Here is a 12,350-nt window from a genome sequence, read left to right on the forward strand (position 1 = left end):
TTTAAATTTAAATAGCCACATGTGTCAGAATGGTAGATAATGGTTAGTTCTGTTGATGGCCTTTTTGTTGGGACTACTCTCGTAGGGAAGACTGGCAGCATTGAGGCAGACAACATGCAGGTGGAGGAGGCCTTCCCTTTTTCCCCTAACATCCCACTGAGAAAGTGCTAAGCTGGAGGATTGGTGGTCTTAGCAGGAACGTAAACAACTCTGTGGCCTCCCATTATTTTCTGCTGATGTGGTTTTGAGGTTGAGGGAGACAAACTGAGAGTAACCACTGTCATGCTGCCAAATCTCTCTTCTTTGTATATATAATTTTCACTTAACTCAGGGAGCCATTGTCTTCACTGTTTACAGTTCAAGGCCATATGTTTTTATTTTTGATTGCTTGTCTGCTTAGGGTTTTGGAAATAAGTGTGTGCTGATGTTTACATAGTATTGGTAATTGTTCTGTAATGCTTTGGTTATTGTTCATTTTGTTTGTACAAATTAGTATGGGAACCACTTAAGACTAAGACCTAATGCAAATTATAGACAGGCTGGTAGGTGTGTTCTAAAGATGGGCTTAAATCTTTGGCTAAGACTAAGAAATAAATTTGGAAGACTAATAATGAGAATTATATAATAATAAACAACTAATGATAATCTGAGTGCTTTCTGTGGGCTGAACACTCTTACAACTTATTTGGATTATTTGATGTGATCCTTACCAAAACCCATGAAGATAGATGCTATTATCATGTCATTTTGTGGTTAAGTCACCTGATAGAGAGCTTAATTAACTTGCCTAAGGGAACACAGCTAGTCGAGTCCTAGCCTGGAGACCATTTTGTCCAGCTGTAAAGTTGGTGCACATTATTCAACTGTGTGCCACTGCTTCTTTGTATCTTAACAGTGCCAAGCCAAGTCCTAAGTGCAGTTCCTTAGGGCATTTTCCATCCAGTGGTATATAAAGGCCTGAGTTAATGGTCGTAGGTTTATAGGTGGCTCTCTCAGCTCTCAGTGATGTTCCTCCTTTCTGTTTTGCATACCTTGCCCAGGTAGTTGCTTTCCTGGTAGTTGTCTTCAGACTCCATTGTTCCCTTTTGAAATCTTTGGCTGTTGTCACCAGCAATTAAGTTTTTGTATTTAAGTTTCATACTAAATTCTCTGCCTGCAGCTTAGTTAAAATGGCTCTCTCAACACTCATAAACCAGAGTAGCAGACTCCTTTAGAGCAACTTACACCTTTCTTCTTTGTAGGGGCAGTAGTTTTTAAAGGAAAAATGTAGCTGCAGGGGCCAGTCCAGTCTGCTCTGATCATAACATTTAATAATAGAATTAGCATATAAGTCTCAGCCATCTGCCAAGTCTCTTTTCCGCCTGCCCACTTAGCACTTATCACTTTCTCTCTTCCCTCTTTTTCTCTTTCCCTTTACCCTCTTATTTCCCAGGAGAGCAGCCTGCTCTTATAGAAGAACATATATTACTTTAAAGTAAAGCTCATATTGCACTTCTGGTGCCATGTTTCTTTGTTATTTTAGCTTTGTGATCTTGGTCAGTTTATTTCATCGTCTGTAAAATAGAGTTAGCGATATATGCCTTGCCAGGACCATTGTAAGGATTAGAGATTATGTTTTTTAAGTCCCTGGCACAGAGAATGTTCTCATAAAACAAGAGCCCCTTTTTCCTGTGAATCCATTGCTATGATTTAAATTGACAAGTACTTATTAGCATCTAATCTATGCTAGACTCTGCTGGGGATGGTGAAGAGATCAAGACAAAACCCAGAATCTCTGAATTCAGAAGGTGTGTGATGTAGAAAGGAGACTGACATATAAACAAATAACAGAAATGTGCTAGGTGCAGAGGTATATATAAAGTGCTATAAGCAATTAATTCCTTTTCCAGCCCTGTTTGTGGAGTGGTTTCCAAGTATTTCTTTTGAGAAAAATCCTTGGTAGTCAAGATGGGTAATAAATAGAAAGACAGAGAGAGGGAAAAAAAAAAAACCTTAGAGGTTTCTGTAATCAGAGATGCAAACATTTTAAGAATTGATTTCAGCAAGGCACTTGATAAAATCTCTCATAAAGTCCTTGTACATAAGATGGAGAAATGTGGGCTGGCTGATAGAATAGGAGGTGGATTTTGAAGGTGGTTATACAACTATGTCCAGGATGTTTTTCTCCTGCAGTACTTTATTTATAAAATCTCTGGGTTGGAGGGAACCTTAGAAATAGATCATCTACTCTAACTTGTGCCTAAGACCTTGCTGTAACCTGATCTCTTTTTCTCCCTTTGAATTTTTTTTTTTCATACCCGTGATTCATTTATTTTTTAACTGGAAGTTTGTGCTTCTTAATCTCCTTCACCTATCTCTCTCCTCCCCCCATAGCCGCCACCCCCCACCTCCCTGGCAACTACCTGTTTGTTCTCCGTATTTACAACTCTTTCTGTTTTGTTATGTTTGTTCATTTGTTTCACTTTTTATATTCCACATATAAGTGAAATCATATAGTATTTGTCTATGTCTGACTTATTTCACTTTGTATAATACCCTCTAGGTTCATCTATGTTGTTGCAAATGGCAAGATTTCTTTTTTTATGCCTGAGTAATATTCCATTGTGCGTGTGTGTTTGTGTGTGTGTATATATATATGTATATGTGTGTGTGTGTGTGTGTGTGTATATATATATATATATATATATATACATATATATATATATATATCATCTCTTATTTATCCATTCATCTGTTGATGGATACTTAGGTTGCTTCCATATCTTGGCTATTGTAAATAATGCTGCAATGAACTTGTGGCACATATATCTTTTCGAATTAGCGTTTTATTTTCTTCAGGTAAATACTAGGCCTTTTAATTTTTTGTGTGTGTCTGTGTGATACGCGGGCCTCTCACTGTTGTGGCCTCTCCCGTTGCGGAGCACAGGCTCCGTACACGCAGGCTCAGCGGCCATGGCTCACGGGCCCAGCCGCTCCGTGGCATGTGGAATCTTCCCGGACTGGGGCACAAACCCGTGTCCCCTGCATCGGCAGGCGGACTCTCAACCACTGCGCCACCAGGGAAGCCCGCCCTTTTAATTTTTAATTCAGTAGTACAGAAAACTATATAGTGAAAAATATGCCTGCCTCCTCTTCCAGTCCCCAGGTGTCCCTGTCATCCTCCCTAGAGATAAGACATTATTAATAGTTGCTTCTGTGTATGATCATGTTTTATTATATGTATCTCTTTACACCTTGTATTATAGTTATTTGAATGTATGTGCTGTCTCCCTTAGTAAACTGTAAGCTCCTTAAGAGTAAGAACCATGCCTCATAATTTCCTATATCTCCCCAAACTTACACATTGAAGATTATCAATAAATACTTGCTTGATTAAGTATTTAAAGGAAATTTGGACTAGGGGAAGACAGGCTTCTCTGGTAACATGCCACAGTTTTCTGTGTCCTTGGCCGTATCTTTAACAGTCATTTTTCCCCAGTGACTTGGATGAACATGTAGAAAGCATGCTTGTCATATATGCAGATGACACAAAGCTGGGAGAGCTAATAACATCAGATGACAGAATCAAGACTTCACATGATCTCAACTGACTGGAATGTTCAACTGAAAAGAATAGGGATAAATATAAAGTCCTGTTAAAGGGGAAACATACCCAACAACTTAGTTACCCAAGTAAAGAATTAGGAGACCTGTCTTGATAACATTTTTGAAGACGATTTGGAAGGATAGGGGATAGATCTTAATTGCCTTTACGCTCAGTTTAAGCCAGTAGAATACCAGGATTGTCAATAAAGTAAACACAGCCTTGGCTGAATTAGTAGAATATGAGTCCAGACAAAGCAGCTTGTGGTTCTTGTGTTCTCTTTACTGGTCAGACTGCTTGTTGGAATATTGGGTCCATTTTGAGGTGCCACACATAGAAGACTGACAAATTGGTGTGTATGTAGAGGAGATTAACTAGGAAGGTAAAACATGGGTATAGGAATCAGACAGATCTAGACTGTTCTAGGTTCTTCTGACTAGTTGTGATAGCTTGGCAAAGTCAATTCCTTTGAGTTTGTTTTCATATGTTTAAAATAGGGCAGAATAATAATACCAATCTCCAGAGGATCATTAAAAGGATTAGAGCTACCCTAGGCCCTCAAAGGTTCTGCAGTCCAAGTCTTATTAGTGATTGGCTTAATGACTAGATATAGTACCTGTTTTGAAGGTGGTTACATTTTAGTGGGTCAGCCAACTGAGTAAAACCAAGATTGTAATGTAGCTTGTTAAGTGTTCAAAGAGCTGACTTGTGGAAAAGGGGGTAAACTTATTCATACAGCCCCCAGTAAATGCAGATTAAGCCAGAATTGTTGTGTAGCGGTAGAATGGGTTTACCTAGGAGGAAGTGAATTCTCCTCAGTGAATGGATATAGTTGAGACTGTTTAATCACTTGTCAAGGTTGCTTATAGAGGCATTTATATGAGTGGGAGGTTGGACTAGGAGGATAGGTAAACTATGGCCAGCCAGGAGTCAAATGTAGTTAGACATCTGATTTTATAAAGTTTTATTGGAACATACCACACCCAGTTATTTATAATGTTGCCTATGGCTGTCTTCCTGCTATAATGCAGAGTTGAGTAGTTTTGACAGTTAAGGCGATGTGACATATCGCCTTCCAAGTCTAAAATAGTTACTGCCTGGTCCTGTACAGAAAAATTTTGCTAACCCCTGGTCTAGGTAAATGCTTCACAACCTAAATTATTTTGTGAACTGATAAGCTTTCTAAATTCTCTGTCATGGGGATGTCAAGTGTCAGGAGGGACAAAGGCAATATTTGAAGTGAGATGGTCACAGTTCTTCTTGTTAACTCCAAGGAATGAAGACTGGAAAACAGTTGGTTAATTAACTTCCAAGACCCTTTAAGAGAGTGTGATTTGATAAACAGACACCTTTTGCTATGAGAAAAGTATTTGTATGCCACTTGGACTAAAGTTTTCTATACCCACTAGAATTAGGAGGTGGTCCTATTGTAGTGGAAAAGACTGGTTGTGTTAACTGTTCTGAGCTCTCATTTTCTCACTTGTAAATGGAACACTTTTCAGTTTTGTAAAGATTGGAGCTAATGTGGGCACTCAGATTTAGCTGTCATTGCTATATATCATAAAGCATCTTATTGGAGTATATGTGTCACAAAGACAGAGTTTTCAATGGGAAAGTATAAATCCTTCTCCCTAGTGCTGCAAGTTAGGATAGTACACAAAAACCTTTCTTGGTGTGGACTAGATCTTTAGATCTAATGGCAAGTAGAGGAAAAATAGATCTCATTAGCAAATATGGGAATATCTTGCTGCTGGCAGTTTCAGTCCATATTATGCAAGTAATATTCTCTGTACTAGAAAGGCAGAGGTTTCCCAGACAGTCACCTCTCCCAGTGGAATAGGATTTTAAACTTTTCTTCTTCGAGTACATTTTGTCTTTTATATTTAGAGTCTACTGCCAACTAACAGTTTTTCTTTTTTGTTTTGTTTCTTTTTTTTGTTGTTGACAGTGTTGACTCGGAGACAAAAAGAGACTAAGAGAAAGAGCAAGAGTGAGAGTGGGACAGCTGCTCAGATTTCCCTAGACATTGACAAGTAGGTATACTGTGTTTATGGAGCTCTTGCTTATTAACGCATACCATCACTTAGACCGAATAAGAGACCAATTTCTCTCTTACCCTGGGTTTCTTCGGCCTGGCAATCACTTTGTTGCTTTAATGCCTGTATTTCTTTTTCATATTCCCAGTTTATGTCAGCATAAGTGGGTGGCCTCTCTATCCCTTTTTGTTACTCTGAAAAGACCCTGCCACCCACTCCACTTCCACATTGCTCTTAGCTTTCTGTTTTCTTTGAATTTGCATATTGGTGTTTGGTGCTTTGGGGAAGCAGTGTGCTATTTTGCAATGTAATGGTACAGAAGTTGAGTTGCAAGAAGTTGGGCAATATTGAAGACTTCCTTGGGTTGTGGGTTGCAGCTTGACTAAGAAAGCACATTCATTACAAAGGGAGGCAGGGGCAAGGGGTGGGTCAGGTATAAGTGCTGCCTCCTGAAAGTAAAGACATCACCAACAATACATTAGAGCAGTTAGTCATTAGAAACATTTATCTTTGAAACACAGATCTGATCTTAGATCCTAAATTTCATGGCTGCCTTCCCTAATCGAGTTGAGCAGAGCTCCACTTGCTCCTTTTGGAATCCTTCTGTCATGCAGTCATTTTTCTAGAACTGTATTCATCACACTATTGCAGTAATTTTTTTCCTTTCTTTTTTGACATTTCTGTCTCCATGGCTAGTCTGTGAGTTACTTGAAGGCAGATACTTGTCTTCATTCATGTTTATATCCCCGGCATCTAATAAAATGTGTGTGAGACAGCAATAACAATAATACCTGTTTGTTGAGCTCTTAATATTATGTGCCAGCCACTGTGCTGGGTGGTTTATTTACTTTGTAACTATCACAATAGCTGATAAGGTAGTATTCTTTCTTTTTTAGAAATAGATATAGAAACTGAAGAGAAATTATACGTAACTGGTTAAGATCATGTGGCCAGAACTGGCAAAGTCTACCTGACTCAAAAACTTAACGCTTCTTCTTACAGTGCTGCTGTCTCTTATGTAGTAGGGGGTTAATAAATGCTTTTTACATTAATTAATAAACCTTGAAAGGTACACTAGTGTAGCTTTTCTCATAAGTCAGAGTTTTACTTGTATTCTCTCTAATGATTAATTACTTGAGAGACTTATTTCTCCTATTTTAAAGACCCTTCCAGAGAAATTTTTCCTTAAAGGCAATCTAAATCTTTCTGTAGTAACCGAATAGCAACGGCCAGAAGTAGAAGCTTTGGAAAGTTTTCTTTAGCTTCTTAAAACTAAGATGATTTTGAGTCAGGCAGACCTGGCTTCTGACAGTTATTAGCTATAGGACTTCAAGGAGAATAGTACCTTCCTAATAGGGCCCACCAATTAATTGAGAAATTGTGTTTAAAGGGCCTTGTACCAGTTCTCACCACAGAGAAAATACTTCATAAATGTTCATTTTCTTCCTTTGTCTCCAGTGATTCCATTTTTACTGATGCCTAATAAACCTTACCTCAGGGACACAATTTCCTCTCTTTCCACAAACTCTACGATTATAAAAAGATAAAAATAACTATATATGAAGTTGTGCAAAAGCCTCTGGCAGAACCACATGGTTTTAGTAACTTCCTAGTGGATGTTGCAGGTTGTAGAATTAAGGAAGTCAGCATATAGACGGACTTGATACACTAATCAGACAAGTTCATCTACCATGGTAAAAATGTCATTTTGATTTAACGCTCTTGGTGTTCCCTTTTCTGTCTAAATTTTAACTTCCCTTTGAAGGAAACGATTATACTTAATTTGAGAAGAGTTTGACTGAAGTCTGGAGAGCAATTAGCATTGTTTGAGATAGTTAGAAGAGCTGATTTCATTATCATCCCACTGCCACAACAGCAGGGTAAGAGAAACAGCCAGGGAAAACCACTAATCACTCAGTCCTTTTGATTGGCATTGGGTTAGTTTTATTGGCAATCCTGCTGAGCGAATCTGCTTTGGTTGACATGTCTTCTTCACGGAATAACTTTAAGACATAAAAACACAATTTGTGACATATCTAGGAGCACAGAGGCAAAAGCAAATCTTAAAACTGCCTTTTCTCTCTTTCTTCTGATTGGCTAGGAATGAGAAGTGTTATCTCTGTAAATCCCTAGTCCCATTCAGAGAGTATCAGTGTCATGTAGAGTCCTGTCTCCAGCTTGCAAGAGGTGACCAAGGAGATGGGCCTGAAGAGAGTGATAGAGTATGCTCAACTGTGGAGGGGAAGCGTCCACAACGGCTGAGGAACCCAAAGGTATGTGTGGAGTGTTTTAGGAAAGGTTACCTAACCCTCCACAGTTCTGTTCTGGGCTTTTTTCCTCCCTCCTTCCTTCTTCTTCTGTTTATCTTGAAATAGGATTTGTGCTTTTTTAAATTATTCTTTTAATTAAAAAGTAATATATACTCATTGTAGAAAATATGGGAAGTTCAAAAAAAAGTATGAAGAATAGCGAAATTATCATCCATAAGTTAGTTACTCAAAGATGACATCTTCTAGTATTTTGGCCTGTTTTTTTTCTAGTCTTTTTTTAATGCATTTTAATGTAATTGACACCATATTATATATGTACATATACACATATGTGTACATACGTATACTTGTATGTGCATATGTATATATACACTTACAATTGTAACATAAACACCTTCCTGGGTTTATTTTTAAACTGTTTTTTAAATTACTCTTAATGTTTTTATCAGACAGTCAATTAACCGTTCTCATATTATTGGACGTTCAGATTGTTTTCCAGTTTTTCTGTATTATAACGCTGTGTTTAAAACATTAATCAGTCTTTGTACCGCTGATTATTTCCTTAGAATAGATTTCCTGAAGTGGAGCTCTTAGGGCAGTGGGTATAAACATTAAAATCTCTTGAAACATACTGCCAGATTACTTTCCAGAAAGTATATCCAGTTGTATACCCACTGCCAGGAACATACAGTCAACTCTGTTGAACACCTCATGTGCCTAGACTTATTAGGAAACTGTAGCATGTGGTCCTGGTCACTGGGAAGATGTGCTTTCTGGGCTTTGTGATTAGAGATCAGGAAGAGCAAGTCTTGGCTTAGAGATCAAAGATAAAGCAGCAGCTCCATGTCCAAGGCTTACTGACATAGCAGTCACTGAACACTAAGATGGAGAAGCCATTATCTGTCATGATGAAAAAAAAATATGAAGAAAAGTATGAAGAATCAGGGGGAATTATCTTTTCCTTATATGAATGGGGTGATGTTTAGGTGGTAATTTGGAGTTAGGGCTTACGGGTATGTGCTTATACCATAGAGCTAGTTTTTTCTCTGTCATCGCTGCCTCTAGAAGCTAATTTGAAACTGTTATTTTCTATTTTAAATCTCTCCAAATCTATCATAGGTCAAAGGTTACTGTTCTCTAATACGATCTTGGTGGAATAATTTGCCTTGACTCTGGTATCCATTCTTAGATATATTCTTGGCATAAAGACGTATTCTTTTAATCATATTTGCTTTTTTACTGTGTACCCTCGTTTATTAGAAAGCAAAAGACTTTCCTACAGCTGTACCCCTACACCTCTTCTCTCCTGGAGATAGGTGTGATCTGGGCTAAGGAAGTTGTATTTTAGACTCTCTGTGTAACCCTTTCATCTATTTTTCTGTCACAGGAAAAAGGCTTCAGTGAAGGCCGACTCCTTAGTCTCTTGGAACAGTCTGAGTACAAGACTACAGGTGAGGATCCCAGGACCAGTTTTCTGAGCTTCTGTCTGAGGCCTTCTAGTAAAAATAGCCACTACCAACTCCCCTGACTTTTTGCTAGAGTTATGTGGTTGTACATTTGACCCAGTCAGCCAGCCTTTGAGACTTGGTCTAGGTCATCTCTCCCTAAGGAAGATGAAATGCTCTGTCTTATTTATCATGTGTTTTGTTTCAGCCTCTATAAAGCTTGAACTTTCTACTTGCCTTTTGAACTGGGGAAAAAACATTTCCAAATCAGAGCGGAATGTGGTACAAGCCCTAAGTACCTCCTAAAGGAATAGGCATTGAAAACTAGTCATTACTGTCATCTCCTAATGTTTTGTGCATCATTCATGTTACCTTTAGCATAGTGTCTCAACCTCTGTTCCTGAGGGACTGTAGGAAGTAATTCTGTCTCTGTGCCTAATATTTAAGGAGGAGTAGAGTGGATTGTTTAAGAGCATTGCATAGAGTTAGTAATACCAACTTCATAGATTGAAAGGATTATATCTAGTAAAGCTCCACACATATTCCCTGACGTAAGTAGGTTCTTGATAAATGTTAGCTGCTATTATTACTGTTGTTGTTGGTAATAGTTGCTATTGTTAAAATTTACTAGATGTAGGTGGAAGAGGAACTTTTGCTTAGGTCTGGTGAGATTTGCTTCCCATCTAGTTCTAATAGTTCATTCCCAACAAGCAAATCTGTTGTGCCTTCTGATGACTAAAAAAGGCAGCCTCTCTGAGCCCCATAGCCTGCTGCCTTTAGGTCAGCAGGTTGTGAATCTCTTCAGGTAGCAGATTTCCCTTGGCAACTCCTTGTTCCTCAAGTCCAGATTTGAAGTAGATTTATTCAGTGGTTATTCATTCAAAAGTGTTTACCTCTGTACTTTTGCAGGTAAGCCTGTTGGATGCTAATGCTCACATTCCATTGGTCTGGGGATTGGGGATCTGAGCTACCTGGATAAGCCTGATGAAGAGCAAGCAGTGCCCAGAACATAGGAAGCACACGATCAGTGAAAAGTGTTATGATTACAACACCACTAACAACATTATTACTTTTTCTGTCCTATCACAGATGCAGAGATAAAGACCAAGTTTTCAGAAACAAGAGCCTTCAGGTGAATTGGGGTGTGCATTGAAGTGTGGCTGACAGCAGTTCTAGAAAAGTACAACCCTGGTCCTATGTTCTGTGTATAGTGTGATATTCAAACTGTTGAAGTAGAAAACTGTGGAACTGTGTGACTGCTCTCTGTATAACTCTGTGCCTGCCATATATCTGGGCTGAGAATTGGATAACTACCTCAAGTTCATTCATGGTGTCAGAACAAGCAGAGGAAAAGCTGTCTTACTCCTCTTTGCCTCTCTATCCCCACCCAACCCTTGTCTTCTGACTTAAAATTCAAGCAGCTTGGGAATTTGGGTCTGAATCCTCATTTCTTTACTGCCCAACTGTGTGGCTTTGGGTATGTGATTTACCCAGTGTCCTCATCTGTGAAAGGGAAATGATAGTACTTATCTGATTGGATTATTCCAAAGAGTACATGAACTAATAGTATATGTAAATACCCCTGGTACACATACTTAGTGCTTATTAGTAGGTGTATATTGAATTCTGATTTTTTTCTCCTTCTCTCTAGGGTGCCTTCACCAGGGGTAGAAGAGGCAGGTTGCAGCAGAGAGATGCAGAGTTCCCCTGCACATCTCGACTTAAATGAGTCTCCCATCAAGTCTTTTGTTTCTATTTCAGAAACCACAGATTGCTTAGTGGACTTTAAAAAGCAGCTTACTGTCCGGTCAAGTAGCCGGACACGGACCAAAGCAGGCAGAGGAAGAAGGAGGAAATCCTGAATTTCTAGGGTCTAAAGGTTGACAAAACCATTAGCAATAGGGGTGGGCCATGTTCATTAAGCCTTAGTGGTCTCCAGTTCATTGTTATGCAAGTTTTGGCCCTGCAGTTTCTACCACCAGCACCCACTCAGTGTTCTGGTTTTTATGTTTTCTATAAGCTATACAGACAACTGTGTGTAGTATCCTGTTTTATAACAGTCTGTTTGAATTCACTTATGGTTAAAAAGAAAATTTAAATATATTTATCTATGTTTGTATGAAATTTTATTTCAATAAGATGGAGATTTTCTTTTTTTTCTCTGGGCTTAGGGGAGGGATATTTTAATTATGGGGGAGCTAGTTCTCAGACTCATAAATTGCATGTTTCGGAATGAATTCCATTACTGGTCTCTGACATACTGCCTATATTCACAAAATGTGTAGTGCACAGTTCTGAACACTGTGTGGTTACTCTTGACTTTCTCTGACATCATTCTGGAAGATGCCAGGGCATTGAATTCTACTTCTGTTCTGCTGTCCTTAACATTCAGTGACTTGTCATCTCATCTTGCTGCCTCACCCAGTTAAGAATTCTCAGCCAGAGCATAGGACCTTTGAGGGATATGTCTGACAATTCTTGCCAGGAGTTTGTAAGTGAACTCTTAAGTTATTAGTTCCTATACAATTACTTTTTCTTCCTAGATTAACCAGTGGGGATGCCTTGCATATTCATCTGCTAAAACTGAGATTAGTTCTCTTGCCATCAGAGGTCATAGCAGCAACAGGAAATAACTTCTATTTCAGTTCATTAGTAGAGGAGTGCACATTCTCAACCACATTACCCAGGACCTTCCAGTGAAGAGCAGAGATGTGGTCTATCCTCAGTGCATAGGCAGACTCCAAAGATGAGAGGATGTTGAATGGCAGAAGCAACTGCCTGAGGGAGATGACCAAACAAGGATGTTGAGAAAGCTAGCTTTGGCCCAAGTTGATTTGAAGGTGTAGTGGGAGATGGTATGAGGTGGCTGCCGACCAGGAAAGGATCCTGGGACAAGATAAACAGGGCACCACTCACACTCTCCTAACTTCTGATTTACCAAGTCCAAAATTTTCTTTTCCTTTATTTTAAAACAAACATGAAGTGTGTGTTAGACTGAGGAGTTCAGAGATAGCTA

General features: G+C 38.9%; 1 protein-coding gene across 5 annotated transcripts in view; it reads left to right on the plus strand.

The window, feature by feature from the left end:
- UIMC1 (ubiquitin interaction motif containing 1) overlaps window positions 1-11,458 on the plus strand; it is a 137,831-nt gene extending 126,373 nt beyond the window's left edge. For 4 of the 5 annotated variants that reach the window (XM_032626466.1, XM_032626464.1, XM_032626469.1 and 1 more), the window contains 5 exons: window positions 5,532-5,616; window positions 7,721-7,892; window positions 9,277-9,340; window positions 10,424-10,466; window positions 10,986-11,458. In XM_032626466.1, coding sequence (XP_032482357.1) covers window positions 5,532-5,616; window positions 7,721-7,892; window positions 9,277-9,340; window positions 10,424-10,466; window positions 10,986-11,196 — 575 coding nt within the window. In that variant the 3' untranslated portion in view covers window positions 11,197-11,458. The remainder of the gene's footprint in view (window positions 1-5,531; window positions 5,617-7,720; window positions 7,893-9,276; window positions 9,341-10,423; window positions 10,467-10,985) is intronic. The other variant, XM_032626468.1, reaches the window with a different exon arrangement.
- Window positions 11,459-12,350: the final 892 nt, after the last annotated feature.

This window comes from Phocoena sinus, chromosome 3 (genome assembly GCF_008692025.1).
Source record: "Phocoena sinus isolate mPhoSin1 chromosome 3, mPhoSin1.pri, whole genome shotgun sequence".
NCBI classification, from domain to species: domain Eukaryota; kingdom Metazoa; phylum Chordata; class Mammalia; order Artiodactyla; family Phocoenidae; genus Phocoena; species Phocoena sinus.